We start from the raw sequence: 17,431 nt of genomic DNA, 5'->3' as shown, positions 1-17,431 counted from the left end.
CTGATTGTAAATGTTTGCAATATTGCCCATTTATCCTCACAATGACAGTAGTGGTGTAATGCAACATTAGGCCAGAATATTTTAGAGACTAGAGTATTTCGTTTTTCTAGACTATTTTATGTACGCACGCACGCACGCACAAACACACACACACACGCACACGCACACGCACACGCACACACACACACACACACACACACACACACACACACACACACACACACACACACACACACACACACACACACACACACACATATATACACTTTTTCTTTTCAGTCTCTTTGATAAACAATTTACACATTATAAAGGACTGTTTAGGATTAACAATGTTGGATAGGTACAATGTATTAGTGTGTGCAGGGATGTGTGAGTCATCCCTATCTCAGTCTCTTCATGTTTTATTACTGTATTAAGTAGGAAACAACTCAACCATTCTTGGTTAAAACAACACTTCCATGAAATCACCATATTTTTTACTCTAATTTACTTCTTGAATCTTGTTTTTGGCTCTGGCGAACAGTTTTACATATTTCAATGCTCTAAAAGTTTTTTTTATATTTTTTTTACATGATTTAATTCAAGCTATTGAAAAATCTTTGAGAATAAGCTCTAAGTTTTGATGGCCAAATAAAGTAAATAAATATATAATAATAAATGTCCTTCTTTAATGAGGTGGAATAGTGCTTGGAGGGTTTTACATATGTAAATGTATTTTGGTGTCACTGTTGGCACAGTAAAACTACAGTAATCAGCATTACGTTTAGGTACAATAGTGTTAAATGTTTTGAAGCCTTTTGATGTTTATTGTTTTTGAAACATCTGCCAAGACGTAGACTATGCAAAATCACTGAATGAATCTCAGGTACGCTGTATTTTTTTTAAATGTCTTTTTTATGTTGTTATACTAGAATATGATGTCTGTTTCCTTCATCATGATGAGATCCTAAAGAAAGTAATGTCAATCGACAAAACCATGCATATCTATTTCCTTGTGTCAGTATGCTGAAATACAAAAGTGTATATTTCAGTTTCGTTAATGCCTGTGGCTTACAGTATTTTGGCTTACGGTATTTTGTGACAATGTAAATGTAAATGACACTGTAAATGTGTTATTTGAGCAAATATTGAATTCACTTCAAAATCTAATGACGTCACAAGTCAAGAGTTCTAATGAATAAAAGATAAAGTAAAGCTCTAACTTGCCTGGATCTGTTTGAATGGCTAAAGTTATACTTTGACTACGGTCATGCATTGGTAAGAAAGGTCCAGGTTGATCTTCCTTAATGTTTTTTCTTCATACAGGATGAATGGTCAAGTAGTCTACAAGATGGGTAATGTGTTGGATTGGATGTTAACACAGTTATTTGCACATGAGAAAACGGTATGCATACGGTATGGCTTGTACAATTGAAGTTAACTCGGCCACTTGGCCTACATGAAGAATCCCACAGCAACCACCTTCACGCTGTAAAGTTGGTGACAGTTGAGTGAACTGGAGAGAGAGAGTTGGAAAGGAGAGCCTGACAGGCAGAACCTGAGGCAACTGTGACTGATAGAAATGGTCTCCTATAGTTCCCTTCTCTGACAGAAATAGTGCAGTCCGAAACCACTCCAGTTTGAGACGCTTTCTGTCCATTATATATATAGTATATATAATAGACATATTTATAGCCTATTTATATGTGCGAGAGGGAGAAAGAGTAAGCTAGTAACAGATAACAGTATACTCTATACAGATATCGTATTAATCACATTGGTATAGTGTCATATGTGCACACATCACACATATGCGTGATCAAATGATCTGACGGTAGCTCTGCGAATCTGTGCTTTGTCAGTTTGACACTGGATTAAACAACAGTCCGGCCCAGGCCGTAGCGTAACGGTCTGGGCACCGGACTGGTGATCCAGTCGCGGTGTGCCGCGGGTTCGACTCCCGGACCCGACACGGCCTTTACCGCATGTCATCCCCCCATCTCTCTCCCGTTTCCTGTCAGCCTACTGTCTGTCCCTTAAAAAAAATCAATAAAGGCGTAAGCCACAAAAAAATATCTTAAAAAAAAAAAAAAAAACAACAGTCCAAAGGGAGTTACTGGAGTCTGGAACCCACCCTCTCTCTTTCTCTATACTGTATGCTTAGAGTGATGAAAGGTTAAACAGGCATGTCTTTGGTGCAGGGATTGTAGATGGTCCATGTTTATGTTTATTGAAGGATCCCCATTAGAAACACATGACTGAGCCTCTAGTCTTCCTGGGGTCCTGTCCAGTCGTACCCTGTCATCCTTTATTAATTAGAAAACACAACTAAAAACTAGGTACCCACATCCCCTCTCCCACTAGGTTTCCACTGCAGAAACTTTGTATTTTGTGCATGTCATTATAGGCGAAACTTTCCAAATTAACCTAATCTACAAGCTCTCAACATTGTGACGTGAGTCAGTTATTTTGATTGTGTAGTATCAGGTTTATACTGTGAAACTGACTTCTCCTACAAATATATTTGTTGAGGCTGCATGTTGCCTCTCCTCATATAATCCCTTTAAATATCGGAGCACATTTCATAATTTGTACAAATATATGGATAATTCCCCTTATATCTCCCTGTAATCTGAAGAAGAACAGGGTCGTCAAATAGAGGCCAGAGTTTTACTGTAGTGTTGATAACAGCAGTAATCCCCCATCCATCCTCCTGTCGCCCTTGACAAATAAACCAAGCCCATGAGAGTGCAGAGGAGTTGAGTAAAATACATTGTCACCTCTCATCAGATTCTTCCTGGCTAAAAGAAAGCTTTCCATGTCCCCCTGGGCCCTGTCATAGTTTGTCATTTTTTGGTGCATTTGTCCAAACAGGCAGATAATAATAATAATCATGCAGACATACATACACATTGTTGTACTGTACTATACTTGATCATACAGGCAGACACTGTCACATGATTGATTTATCTGTGACACACATACAGTAGAGTATGTGTATCTCTCACTCTCTCTACAGGCTAATTTACACTGTCACACCACCGTTTCACTCGACAAATATGACACATTTTCAGTGAACATCTGTCGAGTGTCGACACGTGATTTTTGTCAAATGACACCTGTCGAACGTGTCATGTGACAAAGTATAATTTAAGCCTAATCATCTGTCCCTTGGTGCTCCCTCTCTCGTATGTCTTTCTCTCCCCATCTCTCTCTCTTGCTGTTTCTCTTTGTCCCTCTCTATCTCTCTGTCTCAATATCCCTAGTACTTCAGTCTATACTTTTCTGCCCCCCTCCCCCTCTCTCTCTCTCTGTCTCTGTCTCACTTTCTCTGTCTCTCCCTCTCTCTGTCTCTTTGTCTCTCTCGTGTTCTCTCTCCCTCCCAGTATCCCACCTTCCACCCTCATCCTGCTCATCCTCAGTAACAGGTTGATCCTCTTCTGACATCCGTTATTCCGGATCTCTCCTGAAAGGCTGAGAGTGATGTTGATCGTCCAGACAGGATACCAGGAGACACAAACCTGTCCCATTCTGGAAGATGGATGAGGGGCAGCAACAGGGTTCACCTGCATGAGAACAGACAAAGGTCTAAATTCAACTTTTGCACAGTTGCACTTGTGACTGGTGTACTTATATAACAAGACGGGAGTCTAATAAAGCCATGCCATGGCTCCCATGTGGATGTATTGTGGATCTTAGTTGGAAGTCATGTGGCCAGTCCATGACATCAGTCGTCTATGTCACAGTGGTTCCCAAACTTTTTTAGCTGGAGACCCAAAAGAGAAATTGGACGTTTGTCCAGGACCTAAACTAGTGGAAATAGCAGATCTATCAGCTCACAACGTGTCGCTCCACAGAAAAATGTGTACATTTTTATGCCATACAGTATCTGTGATGTATGACTACAAACTTCTTTGGCCTACTGGCAGTGTGCACAAGACATTTGACGCTGATCAGTTCATGCCAAAGTTTGTTCAATAATCCATTCTAGGCATTTTCTTCAAATGGAAAATCTGATCTTTTATGAAGATTTAAATAGGAGAAATGGTGCGTTATTGCAGAGCACATAGACTATTATTCGGTATTTCTTCCAAATTTTCCTGTCTTACAGTAGATTTTGCTCTTTGGCAATGATGAAGAACACAATATTGCAATTCCGTCTCATTGTTTGGGGATGTTGATCAATGTAGTTCATCCTCTGAGGGATCCTGTGACTTAGATTAGAGGGCAGGTTGTTTGTAGACTTAGACTACTACTATACTTGGTAGGTGACTACCAATTATGTACTTGAGTATTTGTTTCACTACAGACTTTGGACTTTGGACTTTCACTACATTTCAAAAGACAAATTTACACATTACATATTTATTTATATTAGTTACAGGGCAAAAGAAAAGTGGGGAGGCCAAAACAGACCTGGAGAAGATCAGTGGAGAGTGAGGCAAAGTCGACCGGATTATCGTGGGCCCAGCTGAAGAAGACTGCTCAAAACAGAGTCCGATGGCGGGGTGTGATTGCGGCCCTATGCTCCACCTAGGAGCCTACAGGAATAAGTAAGAAAGAAAAAGTTACAGATTTTTACATTACTCTAGAATTCATATAGGGGGGACCTGGTTCTTGTTCTTCTGCCACATCTGTATAGTTTACTGTAAAATTAACCTTTTCTTACCATAGTCTGACCTTGATTGACCACATTTGGAAGGGGTCTTTATGGAAAGAAACATTTGTATTGTCCTTGCATAAGATTTATTTTACAGAGCTTATGATGCGATGCGTGCACAATAACTGTGCATGAGCTCAAGTGTGTGCACGTGCGTGTGTATGTTTCACAAAATGTAAACAGACAGTAAGACTTCCTGCCTGAAAAGTAGAATGTGAGATTAGAAAGAGAGAGACAGACAGACAGACAGACAAGGAGGGAGGGAAGCAGCAAGATAAAAGACACCAAATGGAAAATGTAAGAAAAAGTGATGCTGACAGGATAAAATAGGAAGAAAGACAAACGCACTGGAAGACTAAAGAGACACAAGATAAAGAGACCAAATGTAACTACATTGGAGGATTTGATAATAGCTGATAGCGACGAGACAATTATTTCTCTAAATGGAATGAGAACCTGAATGGAACAACAACGCAGCTGGACAGAAAGAGGAGATAAACTATTCTCCGGGAGATACTACTGTAACTTCAACTGAAAGAGAATCAACACACTTAATAAGTGGAAGTCACTGTCCTGAGATGATGTACTGTAAGAGAGTGAAGGTCACACGGAATTGCACATCCCTTCGTTGTTCATGAGTTGACCCTGCATCACTTGGTTTGCTACTGAGTGGATAAGGATTACACTGAGGGAATCCCAGAGTCAGTGAGTAAAGATAAAACAGAAGGACTGGTCAACTCTCCATTATTAAGGTACAGTTAGACTTTTTTTGTCTTCTTTTGGCTCTATAAATGGTGACTAAATATAGGTAGGTATTACCAAATAATTCCACGTCAGTCAAAATGTGAGAAGTTAACAAGTACAAATAACTAATAAAACAAACTTTTAAGGTATTGATGGAAGGTATTCAAGGGAGTTAAATGAAGTCTGCAGTCACAAAAAACTGCCTGCATGAGGGAACTATCTAAAATGACTACAGAGACATTGTAATATCTAATGTATGGTCCATTGTATTTGTACAATGAAATTGGCTTAAGACAGCGTGGGATCTAAGATTAGAGCTATTCCATCCTGTCTCTCACAGCCCCTCTCTCTGGTTCTCCCTCTCGTTCACACAGATAGGGCTCCCACATTGCTGTGGTTTATTTGGACAGCGTTATTTGTGATGTGCCCCAGAGCCCTCTGCTCTCCTGTCTGTATCGCTTTACAGTCTTTGATGTAAAGGCACAGAGGAACAACAAAATGGCACCATAGCAATGAAGATGCACTGAAATGGCTTCATGCCTGTTTATTGTATAAAAGCTTTAACAGTATGTATTTTAATATTTACAATTACAATTTACAATTTAGGCATTTAGCAGACGCTCTTAATCCAGAGCGACTTACATTTAGGCAAGAACAAAAGCATGGGAATACATCACATAAAAGCATTTATCATGAAACATGCGTAAGCTAAGAAGGTAACAGTGGAATATCTATATGATGAAACTATACATACACTATACATAATAAACTATACATATTCACTACTATGCTATACATATGTACTATGGCGTGCTATGACTATATACAATACAATTATAGTGCTGTCTACATAACATGCTATAAGTCTGTGTCAAATGCTATCTAAGCCAACAGAAATGCTATCTAAGGGGTTAGGGTAAGTGCTATGGGCCATGATGGAGTCTGAAAAGGTGGGTTTTCAGGCTACGGCGGAAGATTGGGAGTGATGCTGCAGTTCTGACTGCAATGGGAAGTGCATTCCACAGTTTTGGAGCCAGAAGGGAGAAGAGTTTGGGACGTGTGGAGCGTTGTCCCGGCGTTTTTAGTGAGGGTACTTCCAGTTTCCCTGCGTTGGCTGATCTGAGTGCGCGGGAGGGTTTGTAGGGTTCAATCATACTTGTAAGATATGGGGGAGCCATACCTTTGGTTGCTTTGAATGCCAGCATCAGAGTTTTGTATTCTGTGCGGGCAGCGACCGGGAGCCAGTGGAGGGAACGGAGCAGGGGGGAGACATGTGAGAATTTTGGCTGGTTGAAGACCAAGCGAGCTGCTGCATTTTGGATCAGCTGGAGAGGCTTAAGTGCACATGCTGGTAGGCCAGTAAGGAGGGAGTTACAATAGTCGAGTTTTGACAAGACTGTTGTCTGGATTAGGAGCTGGGCTGATTCCTGGGTGAGGAACGGTCTAATTCGTCGTATGTTATAGAGTGTGAACCTACATGATCATATATGGGAAGATCTCTTAAAATTTCGAATTCTTTTTTTCTTTTAGATGTTTGAAAATCAGAAATGATCAGAATTTCGTTCCTAACTATTTACCATAGTAAAATATGAATGTAAAATATTTTGTCTGGACTCAACAGCCAGCATCATTTTCCTCTGAAAAATGCAATAATCAAACTTCATCTCACTGGTGGTGGGTCCCAACCCACTCTTTGAAAACCAAGGGTTGAACCATGCAGTAGGCTCTGTCATTTATCTCTATGGCTACAGACTAGAGGCAGTGAGTGGTTTAATACACAATTTCACCTCAGTGATGCTTTTAACGCTGTTTAGTGCTGCTAATGATGATGAAATATCAGCAGTAGAGTGAATAATATCAGGGGATGTTACTGTGAATATACCCATTCATTTCCCTCACTGCCCTTACAGCTGTATGGCTGGGCTGCTCTTGTTATGTTGATGAATCACATTATTCATGTCCCACTCTTAGTTGAGCATGTTATTCTCATTAGTGGGAATCTAATACATTTGTCATTGGCTGGATGGTTATTCTTCTCTGGAAGATTAATTCTGAGCAATGAGTAGGCCTACACATAGCGCAACAACCATGGGTTCTGAAACTTTTCATCTTGGGACCTAAATGGAAAATAAAGCTCCCAAGTTGGAGCCAATAGTTACAGCCCCCTGAACCTTTTTAGGCTCCCTGTTCAACTTGACACTGCACCAGTGGAATCTGTGATGTTGTTTAATCCTGTGACACGGGACCACATTTACCCTTTTTGTGCATAATCTCTCAATTTATTATTACAAATATCATTCTAGAGTTTTAGCTTAACCTTTCACTTTTGCATCATTCTGAGGAAGAAATACCAAGGGCACATTTATCCCCCCCCCCCCTCTCTCTCTCTCTCTCTCTCTCTCGCTCTCGCTCTTTGTCTCCACCAGGCCGAAGGCATGGGGGGAGAGTATGTTTTGCACTCCGTCCGTCCGTGTGTCCGTCCGTCCGTGTGTCCGTCCGTCCGTGTGTCCGTGAGCAGCTAATCTCGGCCACTGTTAACCCGGTCGATGCCAAATTTTGCACACACACTCCCTGGATGCCAACGATGAACCTCTGCCCCAAACTTTCCAGAACGGCCTGTTATAGCGCCACCAGGAGGCCGCTTTGTGCAAAACAAGTTTTTGCACAGTACACCTACAGATTTTGTCCAAACATCACGCAAATTGGTACACAGTCTCTCTAGAGCCATTCAACGAAATGGGTCTTTCAGATTTCTCACACTCCATCCTGATTGGTTAACATTGGCTTCCAAAGTTCACAGGAGTGCTCAGTTTCAAACAAAATGCTGCAAATCATGAACACATCGCGTGATTTCCCTGAAATTGTGCACCCACATTCCCACTAGGCCGAGGACGAAATGCCACATGAACAATTTCAACTCAGCCTCAAGGTGGCGCTATAACTGGCCGAAAAGTGTTTTTACCTCTAACTGCACGGATCTGTGGATAACTTTGTATGCCAACTCCCTAGAGGCCAAGGAAAAACCTTTGTCTGGAATTTTTCACATCTGCTCTTTATAGCGCCACCAGGAGGCCCACATATGTAAAACACATTTTCTATTATTACTCCTTCAGATTTTATCCAAATTTCACGCAAATCGGTACACATGATCTCCATAGTCATGTGATCAAGACAGGTTTGTTTGATTTCTCATATTCCATCCTGTTTGGCCACGATTGGCTCCTACAGTTTTCAGGAGTAGCCCGCTTTGTACAAATCGCCACAACTCCTCAACGCAGCGTCCCATTGCGATGAAACTGTGCACGCATATTCCCACTAGGCTGAGGAAGAATCCTGGTGGAGACCTGTGCCCAGAAGGGCACTTTTTCTAGTTCTCTCTCTTTCTCTCTCTTGCTCTCTCTCTCTCTCTCTCTCTCTCTCTCTGTCTCTCTCTCTCTCTCTCTCTCTCTCTCTCTCTCTCTCTCTCTCTTTCTCTCTCTTGTTCTCTCTCTCTCTCTCTCCCTCTCTCTCTCTCTCTCTCTCTCTCTCTCTCTCTCTCTCTCTCTCTCTCTCTCTCTCTCTCTCTCTCTCTCTCTCTCTCTCTCTCTAATTCACTCACTCCTCTCACAGTACAGTGTCTCTCTTTCTGCATTGAATTACTTTCTATTTATATTTAGTATTTTTCATGCTGTCTATAATATTCTGTAAACATTGAGTTTATATATTTTTCTATTATTAACACATACACTGTAGTAGTTGAAGGGTAGCAAGCACAAGCAACCATATAACGAATTGTGGTCGATTTGATGAATTCTCATAAGGGTTTATTTGTTCATGGTAGGGAATAATCCTCTAAATATGAAAATACTTGTTTTTTGTAATGTGTTTCATGTTTAAACGCTGGGAATTCAAATCATGAGGAAAAACACCTGAGAGGAGAAGTCTTATTTATTTTAAAAGACTCTGGGATCAGACTTCTGGCTCAGCTGGCTCGTACATTTAGAAATAACAAAATTATTTAAATATTTAAAACATCAGTCAATATTCTGTTGTTCTGCTCTGTATTTCTGTTGTTGTCTCCACCAGGCCGAAGGCATGTGGGGAGAGTATGTTTTGCACTCCGTCCGTCCGCGTGTGTGTCCGTGTGTCCGTGAACAGCTAATCTCGGCCACCGTTAACCCGGTCGATGCCATATTTTGCACACACACTCCCTGGATGCCAACCATGAACCTCTGCCCCAAACTTTCCACAACGGCCTGTTATAGCACCACCAGGAGGCCGCTTTGTGCAAAACAAGTTTTTCGATGCCATATTTTGCACACACACTCCCTGGATGCCAACCATGAACCTCTGCCCCAAACTTTCCAGAACGGCCTGTTATAGCGCCACCAGGAGGCCGCTTTGTGCAAATCAAGTTTTTGCACAGTACACCTACAGATTTTGTCCAAACATCACGCAAATTGGTACACAGTCTCTCTAGAGCCATTCAACGAAACGGGTCTTTCAGATTTATCAGACTCCATCCTGATTGGTTAAGATTGGCTTCCAAAGTTCACAGGAGTGCTCAGTTTCAAACAAAATGCTGCAAATCATGAACACATCGCGTGATTTCCGTGAAATTGTGCACCCACATTCCCACTAGGCCGAGGACGAAATGCCACATGAACAATTTCAACTCAGCCTCAAGGTGGCGCAATAACTGGCCGAAAAGTGTTTTTACCTCTAACTGCACGGATCTGTGGATAACCTGGTGGAGACCTGTGCACTTTTTCTTATTGCCAATTAACCCTTCTCCCCATTGTCTTACTGTTTATGTCAATTTACTTGAATGTCAGTGAAACTAGGTAATTTATTCTTTGTGTTCCAAAATAAAAGTGATGGGCTATATACTGAGACTAATGGGGTTGATTTCAGTTTCCTACCCAATTATGGAACGCATCCATTCTTTGCATAGTTTCCCAACATTCAGACAGTAAAACCATTTCATCAGCAATTCAGCATAGAGGGTGGGAGCAACCCTCTGTTTTACCCCTGATGGAAGTGGAGACCAGTTTGTGCAATATAACTTTAGTCTGTGTGTGTGTGTGTGTGTGTGTGTGTGTGTGTGTGTGTGTGTGTGTGTGTGTGTGTGTGTGTGTGTGTGTGTGCGTGTGCGTGTGCGTGTGCGTGTGCGTGTGCGTGTGTTCACGTGCGTGCGTATCCAATTTGAAGTTATTGTGGCAAATCCTGGATATCCTGCATGAGGTTTATTTGGAAATGATCAAGTATCAAGCCATGATGAACTGTCATGTAAACATCTGAACAGCTTGTTCTTTAGCTAAAATCACATATACTGGTAGTTATCTTATACTTATTGTTACTTTACTTCACTGGACCCACAACTGAAAATCAGGGTTTTGCATTGTTATAGCAGTATTTAAACTGTCAATCTCAGCCTGGTCAGATGTCGTCACCTGGCTGTGGTATGAGTGGAAGCAGACCAATGGAGAAAATAAATTGTCTCAGCAGCAGTTAGGATAGTGAGAGAGTAAAGTGACGCGCCGAGGACACCATTTGAATCAAGGCCACACGATGAAGAGTGGTTCAAACAATGACACTGATGTTTATTACATTTTCTGTGCATTATATACAAAACAATATCTCGAGAGGTACAACCCCCCGCCCAGTGGTCGTATGTCACATGGGTATTTCTGAGAAATGCATAAGATTGACAAAATGTACAATTTCTGTGGTTTAAAGTTCGTCTCAGTGAGCTGGAAGGTGAGATGGAGGCCAAGAGGTGGGGGTGGGAGGTGGAAGTTTCCTGTCCCCTCTATGGCTATGGCAGGCAGGACGCGCAGGCCCCCCTTCACTGGAATCGGAACGGAGCAACATGAAAATATCTTTATCTATGCACGTTGCCTGCGCTCTCATAAACAACGCGTAATAAACCTGATTCTGTCAAGATTACAAAGGTGTAAGACTCACAGGATACTGTGTTTGCGTAAACAGGCCTTAAGGTCAACATCAGCATATCTCAGGGTATCTCAAGAATTGGTGCAATACAGCAAAGTTCAGTATGCATGCTATTGGTCACCTAACCATGAGCTGATATTTAGCTGACCCTGTCCTTGACATCTATGCATGGTTATGCAAAATCATAACAAGTGTTGATAAAATATATTTGTGTTTGTTTTCGTCTGTTTATTCTCCTTACTGTCACATGAAGAAAAATAATACTCCTGTTGACCGATAAACACTTCTCAGCATTTTAGCATTCCCCTGAACTAAAACCACCCATAACAAATGTCATTTTGCCTTTCAGAGTATCAGCTCCTATCCCAAATCGACATCTTTGTCCGCTTCATACCCCACATCATCATCATGTACTCCAACAGTTCTGATTCCTGGCTGTACGGCAATACTACATTTTCCATACAGACTGAGATGGGCAGTCCTAGTAACAGTGGCGCTATGGCACCATACCTCCAGAGACTGGCCCATTTAGACGAGGGCCTTTACAATGACTTCTACAGCCTCTGGATTACGTTGATGGTCATAAATTCTCTTATATTCCTGGTAGGTAGCCTGCACTTATATTCTTCAGACACTCGTTTGTTCTGCAGGTATCCTGTAACAAGCCATACATAAGAACATTATTTTATGTTTTAGTGAAAGTCCAGATTTGTGTGACTTAACCCTAGAACGCTAAACATGTTTTTTGTTACACCATCACTAAACACGGGTATATTTTACCCAATATAAAATATTCCATAAAAATCATGGGGGGGGGGGGGGGGAATCGGTGAAAAACCTAAGAAAAGAGAAATTAAGTTGGTCCACCCATTCCTAAGACATGAAAAAAGATCCAGAAGATTTCTCTGGATTTTTCTCTATCACACTATCACTAAACACGGGTGAAATTCACCCAATGCACCTGCCTGTAGGAAAAATCAGGGATGTGGGCAGGGAAACAAACCTACCTTCTATGATGTCGCTAAGCATCATGAAGGTACTGAAAGACCCACCCACATCAGCAACATTATGAAAATTGCAATCGTCCGGGTGAAAATGTTTAGTGTTCTATAGGGAGTACCCTATAGAATGGGTGATTTTCACCCGGACTTGACTGTGTGTTGACTGGAGTTGGCTTCGACAGGCCAGGAGGCGAAGACTCTGTCCATGAGACTATGACCATCAGTGGAAGCCCAGGGTTGGTCTCTGGTGGTCGTTCAGAGACCAACCCTTCTCGCTACTCCTACCTGCCTATGAGCACTCATCCTGGGCATGGAATTGGAACTGTAAAATAACATCCTTAACCCTAGAACACTAAACACGGGTGATTTTCCGATTATATTTTTGTAATTTCCATAATGTTGCTGATGTCTGAGGTGGGTGGGTCTTTCAGTACCTTCATGATGCTCAGTGACATCATAGAAGATAGGTTTGTTTCCCTGCTCACATCCTTGTTTGTTTCTACAGCTAGGTGTTTGGGTGAATTTCACCCGTGTTTAGTGATAGTGTGATAGAGAAAAATCCCATACACCCACAATAGACCTTTTTTATTTTTTCACTGGACCATTCTCACATGTGCCAGGAATGGGTGGACTAAAGGAGAAGTTCCCAGCTCCATTTCATTTTCTTTAGGAATATTTTTAAATTACGTTTTTCACAGATTTCCCCCCGCTAAATGATAGGGTCAAAGTCATAATGTACTGTACTGTACTTCAATATATATTTGATGAAAAATATTTTTTATGGAATATTTTTCATTGGGTGAAATATTCCCGTGTTTAGTGATGGTTTAACAAAAAAATATTATGTTTAGTGTTCTAGGCTTAACTAATGATATATATTACACTTTAACGTTAACTCATAGTGACTTCACCAGTCAGTTAATGTTGATGGTGAGGACCAGGAACAAATAATGCATTCATGATACATTCATGATTAATTCATAAGGTCATGATTAATAATTAAATGTTAGTTACGTGTTGTATTCGACAGCTGCCATTGTCACAGCATTCCTAATCACTTTCGTCAATGAACCAATTATCCCCCTTGCCTCCTCTCCTCTCCCAACCTCTTCTCCTATCCCTTCTTCTTTCCTCCTTCGCCTCCTCTCTCCAGGTCGGCATGGTTCTAAACACAATGGCGCTATATGTTTTCTGTTACCGGACCAAGCCAAAGACCACCTCTGTGATCTACACCATCAACCTGGCAGTGTCTGATCTCTTGGTGAACCTCTCTCTGCCAACTCGTATCCTGCTCTACTACAGTGGGTCAGAATGTGTCACATGCTCTTACCTGCACATCTTCAGCTACTTTGTCAACATGTACTGCAGCATCCTGTTTCTGACTTGCATATGTGTTGACCGTTACCTCGCCATCGTACAGGTGGGTTTCAAAACAGCCTGCATGCATGCATGGCAGGGTATTATAATCAGTTACTGTATGTCTGATTTTTCATGCAACTTGATGGATGCTCCAAAGAGATGATTCACTTTTGTGTTGAAACTCAAAGATCAAGGTTATATGGCAATATAATTTCTCCTCTATCGCCTGATGGAGCGGAAAGTAACTAGTAGCGTGTTCCTTCTACGTGCTACGTCCTACCGGGCGGGGAATAAGAAACGTGATAAGGTGATAAGAAGCGGCCTGCTCACTCCTCATTCATTGAAGGAAGCATGAGCTCACTCGCAGAGGGAGAGTAGAGCCCAGGATTACAACTTGCAATTGGCACCGGGCAAAAAATGGGTTACAAAATCGTGGGATAAACATTATATATATATATTTAAAAAAAAAGTGGGATAGTAAGAAAAATGATACTGATTTAGTTCAATACGCTGCAATGTGGGTGTATTCAATTCAGTGTTTTTATTTTTTATTAACAAATCTTTATCACAAGATCCTATGTTATCTGCTGATGTGGCAATCAGCTGACCAATTGGGCGGGGTATTTAAGCTCACATAAGTCTGCATTCTTCCAGCGTTTCTTCTGCATATGCCTATGCGTTCCTGGTTGTTGTTAGTTTGTTACGTGCCGTTTGCTCTCACTGGCCACCGACACCCCAGCACCACCGGTGGGCTCTGTTATTAGTCTGTTCCCCATGGGGGTTGTTCTCCCTGCTCTTAATGGTTAATGACAGGTGTTTAATCGATCACCAAGATACAGTATATATATATTAACAGACTACTTTATTTTGTTTTGTCTCATAGGTTGAAGCATCCCGACGGTGGCGTAGTTCCAGTGTGGCCAAGTGTGTGTGCATTTCCGTCTGGCTGTTTGCCATTGTGTTCACCTACTCCTTCCTGTCTTCTGCTTTTCTCTCCAAGCTCCTCTTCCTCACCATCACAGAGTTCTTCCTGCCCCTTATCATCATTGTGGTCTTCACTGTGCGAATCATGTGGGCATTAACTGACCGCCGCCTGATGCAGCAGAGCCGGTATAACTTATCTCATGTTAATATTTAAGATGCTGCCTTTTCATTTATTTTTATTTAAAAAAATGATCATGAATTTGCTTAGTTGACTGGTTTTCAACTGGAATTAAACTAACTCATAACTACATTGTGTTGCCACTTGGAATGAATGCTTACAGTACATTCTACATTACTCGATAGAGCAAGTTTCATAACACAAAGACACTTAGTCTTAGTAAGACCTAAATACTCAAGAAGAAATCTTCACACATGCATAATAGCCAATAGTATGTTTAAAATGTATTTTCATCTAAAATAGCTACAGGAAAACCACAAAAGGTTCGACCATATAAATCCCATGTTGTCCTCGAAGAAGAAAACAAAACAAAGAAAGGCCTTTTGTAAAAAACACGGTGTCTATTTGACAGCAGTTGAAATTTGGTTATGGTGGGTTGAATGTCACAGTGGGTGATTTGAAGCTGTGTCTGTTAGGGAGAGGAGGAGGAGAGCTGTCCAACTATTGACCACAGTGCTGGTGATCTTCACTGTCTGCTTCACACCCTTCCACATCCGACAGGTGAGTGACACTTCACTTTAAAGGGATGTCAAAAGCCCAGAAACACTGTATGAGATTTAACCACTTGAACCTCAGCATCCCTATTTTTGGGGGAAATTTGCGTGGGCTTGTAGATCACCTATTTTTGTCAAAGAGATTATTGTGTAGACAGGGGGGCATACACTGTTCATAAGGCAAACATTAAGTGGCTGCAACATGTATAAAACGGAATCAGTCACAAGATGTAATATATTGGTTTTAGTGCCCTAAACAAACTTTAAAAAGTCCATAGACTTGGCTGCCACATGACGTAATCTTCAAAAGGCAGTCCAATACACTCAGGTCTGTTTTACTGAGAATCGAGGGTTTAAGTGGTTAAGAGTCGATATAAAGCTGCTGTTGAAAGTTGTTTAAAGACCAGAGGTGACCGAGCCTTTTCTGTCATAGCCCCCAAACATTGGAATGAGCTCCCTTCCAATGTGAAACTGGCCCCCACCATCGAGACCCACCTGTACACCTTGGCTTTTAATTCCTTTTGAAAGTTCTGTGTTTTTCTGCGGCTTTGTTGTTATGTGCACCTTTTCTACTGTGTGGTTTGTCGGTGTCTTTTGTTTTAGCTTTATAGTGTATTTAGCTTTTAACTTTCTGTACAGCACTTTGTAAACCGTGAAATGTGCTATATAAATAAAGTGGATTGGATTGGAAAGTTGGATTGCAACACTCAGCAAAACGTATAAACATGTCATTGCATGTGTGATGATGGGCCATGTGCTGTGTGTTTTAGGTGTTGGTGTACTTCTATCCGAACATGCCCCACAATGTGATTGTTTACCATCTGACCGTGACTCTCAGCAGTTTAAACAGTATCATGGACCCTGTGGTGTACTGCTTTGTTACTAATAACTTTCAGGTAACAATGCTGAGTGTGCGTCTGTGCATGCATGCATGCTGATGTGTGTATGTGTATGTGTGTGTGTGTGTGTGTGTGTGTGTGTGTGTGTGTGTGTGTGTGTGTGTGTGTGTGTGTGTGTGTGCGTGCGTGCGTGCGTGCGTGCGTGCGTGCGTGTGAAAAATTGTTATGCTAAAATTCAAATTACATTTGTCATAATAAATTCAAAGATTATATGCAAAAATCCCTATCGTGTGAATGAGGGGCGCCCACTGTGACTGCCACATTATACGTCACATGAAGTCAATAATGTTTGTTTAACTGCTGTAAACAAACATTAAAAGTCCATAGACTTGGCTGCCATATAACGTAATTTCAGAAGGCAGACGTCGGAGGGGCTGGCGCCCCTCAAAATTGCAATATGTGAGAGAGCGAGGGAGGAAGAAGGAGGTATGTTGATCCACTTTTATTCCCTTATTTTCTCCCACATACTTCATCACTCAATCATAATTTATACAATACTTTATACTTTCAAATCCCATTTATGTTTCAGTCCAAATCTTCACCTACTGTGTAGACCACTAGACCTACCAGTGGTTTGGCATTTAAGCCACGGACCACCAATTGATGACATTTAGCCTCTCAGACCCAAGACTTACAGTAGACTATTTTGTCGATTTTGTCCACAAGAGGTACCATAATAACAGGCAAACGGTTATCAAAATAACAAATCTTCTACATTCTCTGATTGTGAATGTGTAGATGTCTTGTAAATTAAGTAATGCAGATGGTTTTACAGTAACTCTTGAGAGTGTAAAATGAAACCAAATAGACCCATAAGGGTCTGTTTGGTTTCATGTTACACTAATAAGGGTTCATTTGGTTACCAACTCTCCACCATTTAGCTGGGGACCACCTGGAACCTCCTCAAGGACCACTGGTGGTCCCTGGACCACTGGTTGAGAACCACTGACCTATATAAACTCATTCATCCATCCACCCTCTCTCTCTCTCTCTCTCTCTCTCTCTCCAAGGCCACTATGAGGAGTATGTTTCGTCGCGCTGAGGCAGAGCAGACCAGTGGTGAGATCATCAGTATGCAGCACAGCTCCAAGGCCTCAGGGGGAACGGTCAATACCATCACCAATAACGTGATCATGATGATCAACATCGTCCCATCACTGCAGGAACACATTGAGCTGGAGCACAGCCACTCTCTCTAA

The 17,431-nt window shown here is 41.5% G+C and overlaps 1 protein-coding gene across 1 annotated transcript; it reads left to right on the top strand.

The window, feature by feature from the left end:
- Positions 1–11,878: 11,878 nt before the first annotated feature.
- Positions 11,879–17,431, top strand: gpr20 (G protein-coupled receptor 20; the record flags this gene model as incomplete). The annotated part of the gene is made up of 6 exons (XM_083762145.1): positions 11,879–11,920; positions 13,472–13,738; positions 14,561–14,787; positions 15,256–15,340; positions 16,104–16,229; positions 17,243–17,431. The coding sequence occupies exons 1-6, from the start codon at positions 11,894–11,896 to the stop codon at positions 17,429–17,431; spliced, it is 921 nt and encodes a 306-aa protein (XP_083618271.1). The 5' UTR covers positions 11,879–11,893.

This window comes from Protomyctophum parallelum (genome assembly GCF_964188405.1).
Source record: "Protomyctophum parallelum genome assembly, chromosome: 3".
NCBI classification, from domain to species: Eukaryota; Metazoa; Chordata; class Actinopteri; order Myctophiformes; family Myctophidae; genus Protomyctophum; species Protomyctophum parallelum.
The sequence above is the reverse complement of the archived record's forward strand: the minus strand, read 5'-3'. Positions and strand labels throughout refer to the sequence as shown.